Here is a 9,353-nt window from a genome sequence, read left to right on the forward strand (position 1 = left end):
TTTTCAATCAGTTATAACCGTAATTGACTACTTTTTGTTGTTTTTAAATATGTTCTCCTGTTACGTTACAAAATGTGACCACCAATCGTTAACTACATTAAGTCCAGCATTCTGATACATACTATGCCTATTTTTTCTTATCCATGTAGCCTCTTTTACTCTTTTCTGATAGTATCCTCCTTCTGTAGGGTAATCCGGGGTAACTCCTTGACCGGGGCAACTCCGTGAATATCAATAGCTGTTCCTCTCCCTGTTGCAGTGTGAAGCATCTCACCTCCAGTTTAGGATTGGAAACTCTTCTCCTATTAGCAGACTACTTGGCGCAGGATTATGAGTTTCACTGTAAGTTGCTATGCGGCATAAGAGACAATTTTGTTGCTATCACTTTGAGGGCCTGGATGTTCTTCCATACGTAACTTTTTGTTGCAAGTAGCAATTGACTTGCTAAGGCACAGCGAAAGATCTAATAGGTGTGCCTTGTTTGTCGCTACCACAATAGGTGCAGTAGATACGCTTGTCTACTCGTACCACTTCGTCTCCTCAACATCGGAATGGGCGTGGTAGGTACATGTAGTAATTGCTTATTCTATATATTGCAGCAAGCCATAATTTCACAGTTAGCAAATTGAATTGTCTGACTACCTAAACAGTAGCTATATAAACAGGTAAGAGGCTGCCAGGGAGACCAACTTCACATAGACTTGTAGTAGACTCTTCCTGTGTTGGCTGACTAGCAAAACAACGCAATTTACCACAATTTACTAATAACGCAGTGTTCTAAACCACTTTATGGCTGTCAGGGAGACTAATTTCTCATAACAAGATCTTACACTCCTACTGAGAACAGATAAGTCACACCTCCAAAAATCCACATCTGAAAGCAATCTAGTCTACAACAAATCACAAATACCTTTGTACTTACTACTATTAACTCAGCTACAAACCACTAAATGGCAGTCAGGGAGACTGAGTTCACATAAGAGGATGGTACACTCCTACTGAGCTTAAAAGAGTCACCCTCCTAATGACCACATCCCCAGGCAATCTACTGCAGTGTGCCACACCTATGCCTTACCACAGACCATTACAACCTCAACAACACACCACAAAATGACTGTCTAGAAGACTGAGTTCACACAACAAGGTGGTACACTCCTGCTGAGCACCAAGTCACTCCTCCAAACAGAGAGGATGTATATAGCACCCAGCTTGCATCAACATTCATTTACGTGTCGACTGTGATGCACATCATTATTACAAGTCCTCGAATTATTGCTTTCAGTTTGCTTTTATTATCATGGTCAGGAACTACAAACCCAAGTCCACAAAGAACAAGTGGTCTGACGAACAACTTGCAGCGGCTCTCCAAGAGCTCCGAATAGGGAAGGAGCCATCAGTATCAACGCAGCAGCCAAGAAATATGGAATTCCCTGGTCAACTCTTCATGATCATTATGAAGGTATCTCTACAAAACGGTATGGAGGCAAATCAACAGTGTTAAGCAGAGAAGAAGATAGGGAAGTGGTACTTACTTGCATCAGCTTGCAAGAGCTTGGATTTGGTTTGACCAGAGCCACTGTTGGCCATGTCATCAAAGACTACCTGTTATCCAATGGCAGACTAAACCCTTTCAGACAAGGAATTCCTGGATATGACTGGTGGCAAGGATTTTACGACGATGGCCCATTGTGTCTGAAAGAAAACCTGAACACTTGTCCGTACAGAGAGCACAAGCTGCCACCAAATCCAAATTACAGCAGTGGTTTGAATTTCTGGCAGAAAAGTTAAGCAATCTACAGATTCCAGTTGAAGACAGACAGAGTCAACTGTGGAACTGTGATGAAGCAGGCTTTTTCACTGACCTGACTTCAAAACGCGTTCTTTCACAGCGTGGAGCTCATGATGTATACCACACCAGTGGTGGCTCTGGAAAACGGGTGTACACCGTCCATGCATGTGGTTCTGCAGCCGGCCACCTACTTCCACCATACATTCTATATCCAGGTAAAATTAATACAACTGTGGTTAAATCTGATTTTTCAGAGACAAGTGGTAAATTGCCTCCCTTCATTCTAGGCAAAAATATATGGGATAGGTGGTGTTTGAATGGACCCAAGGAGCCCTTTATGGTGTGAGTGAGTCAGGATGGATGGAAAGAGACAACTTCTGTAGCTGGTTTGAGAAGCTTTTCATACCATCTGTGAGATACCTGATTGAGACAGGCCCAGTAGTTCTATTTATGGATGGCCATGCTTCCCACCTTGGACTGAAAGTCATTCAAAAGGCTAGAAAGAACAACATCCACCTAATAGCAGTGCCAGCCCATACCACACACATCACTCAGCCACTTGATGTTGGCTTGTTTGGACCCGTGAAGTCGAAATGGCGTGCAATAAATGATGACTTAAGAAGGAAAACTACAGCAGCAGTAGTTGACAAAGCTATCTTCCCATCTCTCGTGGCTCAGTTATGGGATTGCGAGTGGTCTAAAGCCTTGATAGGTGGCTTTTACAAAACTGGAATATTTCCGTTCTCCCCATATGCCATCCCAAATGAAAAGTTGTCGCCATCTGAAGTCTTTTCTGATGACAAAGACAACGACAGCCAGCAAGTACTGAATGACTCTTTACTGGACACTGATTTAGAGATTACCTTTACAGGAACAGTTATGATCACACCAACTACACCAATAGTAAAGACTTACCTCAAGAAACACTACACCAAGGTCTTACAAGGTGCACATGACTAGAAAACAAAGCCCAAGGGAGCTGTTGGAAGGAAGAAAGTAGGATTAACCCATTACAGAGAATGCCTTGACATCCGATGAAGTGTTCTTTCGCCTGCGAGAGCAAGCTGCAAAAAATCAAAAGCAGCAACGACCGTCACAGCATCAAAACTGAAGAAAGCAAAGAAAGCACCAAATGCCACTCCAACATGTGTTGCTACGGACTCTAAACAAGACGACAATTACTGCCAAGGTTGTCAACTCTCCTTTGAAGACGTCAGTTACGAAGAATAGTCCACATGGATCGGTTGCAGTTTGTGTTGGAGATGGTATCATTTCCGGTGTGGGGGCCTCACTGAATTGCCAAAAGAGACGGAGGATTGGTACTGTGAGCACTGTTTGTAGCATGGATCAATGTTTAGCTGTCAACTACGCTGTAACTTGTTCTGAACTGCGTAACAAGTAGTTTCCATAGTCTAGTTTCACTGTTGAAATCTTCCTGCTATTGTAAGTAATACACATCGACGTAAGAAGTACTGCCTGCCAAGTGTTACAACCATTCTTAAAGTTGTAGTTGCCAGAACAAAACTCTGTTCATGAAGTTGCCCCACCCACAAGATTAACAGTGTCGGTGAAAGTCCCGAATTACCTCAAGAATGATTAAGATTTTAGAGATGACTGCCCACGTGCTGATTGGCAGAAGGCTACTGCTCCACACGGTAGTAAAATCAAGCGACTACAACACTCACACGTAGCAACATATGGGCATGTTCTAATTTGTTCACGGAGTTGCCCCGGATTACCCTAGTGAGTTTTTTGCACTTTCCCCAGTCCATTTGATGTCCTAGTTTCCTACAATGTGCTGCCACTGCGTTTAGGAGGTTTGCAAAAACTCACTACAGAAGGAGGATGCTATCAAAGAAGAGTAAAAAGAGGCTATATGGATTAGAAAATAGCATAGTATGAATCAGGATGCTGGACATAATGTAGTTAACGATTGGTGGTCACATTTGTGACTTAACAGGAGAACATATTTAAAAACAACAAACAGTAGTCAATTACTGTTATACCTAATTGAAAACGGCCTTCGGGTTGAAACGTATCAGAATTACATTCTGTTTAACCATGTATATATATATATATATAGTGTACGTATCACATGCATCTAAAAAAGATTTTAGGAAAAATGAAAATTTGTTTAACCATGAAGAATAATTAAATCACTCTTGCCACTGTTCATTTTATTTGTGCCGAGAAAACTATGTTCACCAAACAACGTTCAAAACCAAGCCCCTTTTAAACAGTGCTGGGTACTGTTCGAAATATGCACAAAAAAGCAGCACTTGGTTTATGACAAACTGTTGTTACAACCTGTCCATTGACTACTAAGAATCAAAGCTGCACCACCACACAGATAAAGCTACAAACAGACCATGTTTGCTACAGCAGCTAAGTCGCAACCTCGTTCAAAAAAATTGTGTGGAACCTGGCACAATATGCCTGCTAAAAACTTCTGGCCCCCACTGTCTGTCGCTTAGCTTTAGATGACCCCAGATATGTGCATATGCTATATATATAATCATATAGGTATGTACAGTAAAAAGTAGTTTGTTTCAGGGTTCGAGTGCGGCCTAGGTATGATTTCTAAAGTTGGTAATTTCCATTCAACCCACTGACAAAACAAGTAAAGCAAGAATTGCCGCTTTCAGCAATGCAAGTGAGCAAAGCCCTTGGAAATAGATATACAGTTCTTGCATACAATTGTATAGGATAAAGATAGAAAATCCTGAAACATTATGACCCCCAATAGAAGATGACCCAAATGCTTAGTGATGGTGACCCCTGCAAATCACTGAATTTCAAACTGATGGCTCTCACATTACATTTTTGCTAGCCCTTCCCCTGACACTTAATAATGACCGGCTCCTAAACAACTTTTGCGACAGCAATATTGTTATTGATACTTTTGTTGTAGGAGATATTGTTAATGGAGATCAAGACTGTAATCGTGAAGACACCGAGGAGACTGAAACTCAGGCAGATGTTATCTTTGAGTTTGTTCCAAAAACAAAATGTGGTGATGTCATATGGGATACGGAAAACCTTCCAACAGACAGTAAGAATGTAAAATTTGTGCTGATAGCAGAAGTCAGCTTTAAAGGCTAATGAGACGTGATCAAATAACCTTGTCTTGCTTGAAATCACGTCTGTATGTACACATGCAAGTGTGTGTGTGTGTGTGTGTGTGTGTGTGTGTGTGTGTGTGTGTGTGTGTGTGTGTGTGTGTGTGTGTGTGTGTGTGTGTGTGTGTTGTGTGTGGTAGGTCTAGATAGGTAGTGAATGGAATGACTTTCCTATTGTTTGTGTGATGCAATGCTGCAGAGCAACCAAAGCATTGCTGTTTAAGAGCACTTGGAGCTTTGCCTTTCATATAGTATTAGAAAGAGACTGAACTGTGAATATGAATATTTCATATACTGAAGCTGTCGGCTTTCCTAGATTTAGATAGGGGCATCCTATTTTCAGAATTTACCCCTCTGCCTTCTCCTAACATTTCAGACAAGAGAATTAACACAAACAAGCTTAGACACTCATTTAGCTTTGCATGTATTCCTCATTTTGTTTCTTGAGACTGAGTTGGTTCTAACAGTAGGACAGTTTCAATGCTAGTGAGAGGACAGTCTCAAGCTCATGTAATATTTTCAGTGTGGATGCACGTTCAGAAATTATTTAGTTTTCTTAGTCACATATTGATATGTCTTGACTACTATACTATGTGTTTTGGGCGCATCTTTTAGCTTTGGGTTAATATCTTGTTAATCTTTGTTTTTCTACTAGCTCTTGCATGGACGCCTGACCAAGACTTGTCCAATGCTGTAAAACTTCCCTGTGCAGCAGTTTCAAAACAACAACCATGTGCTAGCGTGGCACCAATGCTGATCACTCCACCAACAAGGCATGTATTTGTGTCTGCACACAGTGATGTGAAAGATCCAACTCTATCAGGAAAAGACCAATTATCATATCTTTGTAGCTTGTCGACTGGTAACATTAAGAGTAGAGGATTGCCTCACATTTTCACGGATCGTGGGAAGTTGGCCAGAAGGCTATTCCAACTGTCTGAAGGATGTCCTTCGCCTTTACCTCTTCAAGGCTCTTCTGATGTATCTAGACCACTCACCACCGATGTATCTAAACCACTCACCACCGATGTATCTAAACCACTCACCACCGATGTATCTAAACCACTCACCACTGATGTATCTAAACCACTCACCACTGATGTACCTAAACCACTACATTCAATGCCTGACCACCGGAGGTATAATAAACGATCGTTATCTTGTAGTCTTGCAATCCCAGTTAAGAAGCGGAGAACTGTACAAACTTTTCATAAACAATCAGATTTATCAGTGTCATTTGTCGATGAACCACTGCTTTGCTTGTCACCTCATCCAGCAGTCAAATCAAGGCATGTATAGTGTTCTGAATGAGGTGGAGGTAGTTTGTACTAATTTGTGATAATGTGAGCTTATCGAATCCAACTGTTTAGACTTTTCACACACACACACACACACACACACACACACACACACACACACACACACACACACACACACACACACACACACACACAACACACACACAACGCTCGTTCGGTGTTTAAACCTCTTCTTACATGTCTAATGCAAGAGTCATTGTCAAACGCTTGATAATATTGAATGATGTTTGATGATGAAGCTATTGTGATGCAGTAGTACCAAGGACTGATTCACATGCTTCTGATTGGACTAGGCCCACTGTAGTGTTTGCTATAATATAAGGACTCACATTAGTAGTCTAGGTATTGTTTTCACTCAGCATGCTCATAATGGCAGGCTATCATACCAGTCACACTCAAGTATGTGTTGTCATATTTTTTAGCCCGATGTTGGCCTATAAACAACGTAGATGTTTGAGGTTGGCAGAATGTGCTTGGAGCATGCATTTTTTGTGACGCAAGAAACATCAGATTACGATGAGCACATCTTTTTACGAAACAGTTGAACAATCCGAGAGTGGGATGTAAACTGCTTGGAGCGAGAAATCTCGCTGTTAGAAAACGAAACTATGCACTATTGATTGTTCGTTCTGGTACAAGTGTCACCCACTGTGAGAGATTAGCACATTTACACTGTTGTTAGTATTAAATGCACACATTTAGTGATTTTTTCAATATCATTTATATTGCCATAACTGCATGAAGCATGACTACATGAATCCGTGGAAACGTTTAACAAAGGATTGTCAATATGTATAACGGAAAAGTGACTGCTGCAAACGTGCTACGTGTATGGTAGTAAAGTATCACAAGGACTGCCCCAAACAGGTAGAAAGATTTACAACCAAATTTGCATATGGAATTGCTTACTCTATTGCTGCGTGCATGTACACTAAACCCTAATTTTGCTTTTTTCAGAAGACAAAACGAAACAAATTCCTTGAATTTTTTACACAGTGGAATATAGGAAAAAATTGGTGAAACATCATGCTCTAGTAAAAGAGGTTGACCTAACATTTTAAATTTTGTGCATTCGTTCATAATTGATATCACAGTCCTTTCTTGTAATTATTGACATCAACATTTTAGTTTAATTTCCTTATTTCTTGCATCATATTCACTACTGTATTTACTATCAAAATATATACAAAAAATTGGCTTGTTGCTGTTGTTTTGTTGCATTATTATTGAATAATTAGTATCTTTCTGCTAATGGAACAACAAGCATTCCTTGTGCAGCCAAAATTCTACAAAGTGCACTTGAAGGGGCAACTAAGCCAAGAAGAATTAGACTGTAATTGACTTTAATTCTTACCAGAACAAAACATACATCGCCAGTGTTATCATAATAGAAAAATTTGTTACAAATTAGACTTTTGTAAGAAAAATTCTTCCCAAAAATGAAAGAGTGTGTGGATGAGTGGGGATGTATAAGTGTTTGTACAGCTAAATGATGACGTCATTTATTACAAGCAGGTGACATAATGTTTGACGATTACGGTGCATGGTGGAGCAACATTTGACATCCATTCTGCTCTATTTCTACGATTGCTTGTTACCACAACAACCTGCATGTAGCAAACTTAATTATTCCTAGAACTGATTGTCCGAGGCATACAATATCAATATCACAAAAAGACATGCCAGTAGTAGTACATTGACATGTGAAATAGCTGGGGGACTTGCCACACAAACATCAAGTCAGGTTAGTTGAGACATGCAGGAACGTCAGATCTGCATCGCCCAACCATTAAAGTAGCCATTGTCTTGTGCAATAATTATCTCCTACGTAAACCCCGTCTGGCCACACACTGTTAAGCCTCTCTGTTTGTAATAAGCGTAAGCCGCCTGTGTCCTTGTAGCACTCACATAATGGACAGTCCGCTTGTAGTCAGACATAAAATGGCCTGCCTTTGGCACGGTTAGGTATCCAGATCTGTAGGTCATTTCTTCATTGAATGAACCACCTTTGCCTCTTCCTGATATTGAAAAAGGTACTTGTTGTTGTAAAACAGGAATTAAAGAGCACCCTGTTTGCCTTCTTCCATGTGTCCAGATATAGATATTTAGCTTGAAAATTGGGGTTGTATTGGATTAAACGTTTTTCGCGTTTGTCATTTGAAATTTGACCACACAAATACCTATGTACTGTCATACAAACATAACTACGTGCATTACAATCACACACACACATACACACACACACACACACACACACACACACACACACACACACACACACACACACATCCTCCTCCTCCTGTCTTGCTTCAGTCTAGACGGACACGCTACACACACACACACACACACACACACACACACACACACACACACACACACACACACACACACACACACACACACACACACACACACACACATCCTCCTCCTCCTGTCTTGCTTCAGTCTAGACGGACACGCTACACACACACACACACACACACACACACACACACACACACACACACACACACACACACACACACACACACACACACACACGCACGCACACACACACACACACACACGCACACAGACCGTGATGTCCCCTATGTACTTTTTGCTTGCGTTTCTAAAAGATTCTTTGTCTTGTTTCACTGCTGCTTCAACCTACCGACGTAACTGCCAGCGTGTATATACTGGTCTCTCGATTCCATCTTGTACTGATACAAGATACAAGTCAGGTTTTTTCTATTAGTTGCAAACTTCTGTCTGTAATCCAGTTATTTTGCTTGACTGAAGCAGAGGGGAGTTGCTCTCCTAAAGCGTCACTTATCGCAGTATGAAATCGTTCTATCTCTCTTCAACGGGGACGTCAGTATTACCCATAGACTTCGAACAACGCTCTCTTGAAAAGCCTTAAACTTGTTGCCGTTTTGTCACTCGAAGATGAGGGGAAATCATCGCAAGAAAATGAGGGTATATGAATTACAATTACAGTGGATTGCTCGTTTCTTCAAAGAGTCATTGAGGATGGAAGTGTTGCTCTAGATATTGGTTCCATATTGAGAAAGCACATTCTACAGGTGGTCGCAGCTTTGTTTTGCAAAACAACCTCCGCTAGAGAAGTCGGCCATCCTTTTACTC

The 9,353-nt window shown here is 41.0% G+C and overlaps 1 protein-coding gene across 1 annotated transcript; it reads left to right on the forward strand.

Annotated features, from left to right (window-relative positions):
* Positions 1-4,576: 4,576 nt before the first annotated feature.
* On the forward strand, positions 4,577-6,264 carry LOC134177189 (uncharacterized). The gene is made up of 2 exons (XM_062643946.1): positions 4,577-4,841; positions 5,564-6,264. The coding sequence occupies exon 2, from the start codon at positions 5,659-5,661 to the stop codon at positions 6,205-6,207; it is 549 nt and encodes a 182-aa protein (XP_062499930.1). The 5' UTR covers positions 4,577-4,841; positions 5,564-5,658; the 3' UTR covers positions 6,208-6,264.
* The last annotated feature ends 3,089 nt before the right edge of the window (positions 6,265-9,353 follow it).

Source organism: Corticium candelabrum, chromosome 3, assembly GCF_963422355.1.
Source record: "Corticium candelabrum chromosome 3, ooCorCand1.1, whole genome shotgun sequence".
Lineage (NCBI taxonomy): Eukaryota > Metazoa > Porifera > Homoscleromorpha > Homosclerophorida > Plakinidae > Corticium > Corticium candelabrum.

Excerpts from the sequence above, each read along its gene's own strand:
- LOC134177189 (XM_062643946.1), top strand. The coding sequence starts at position 5,659 with ATGCTGATCACTCCACCAACAAGGCATGTATTTGTGTCTGCACACAGT.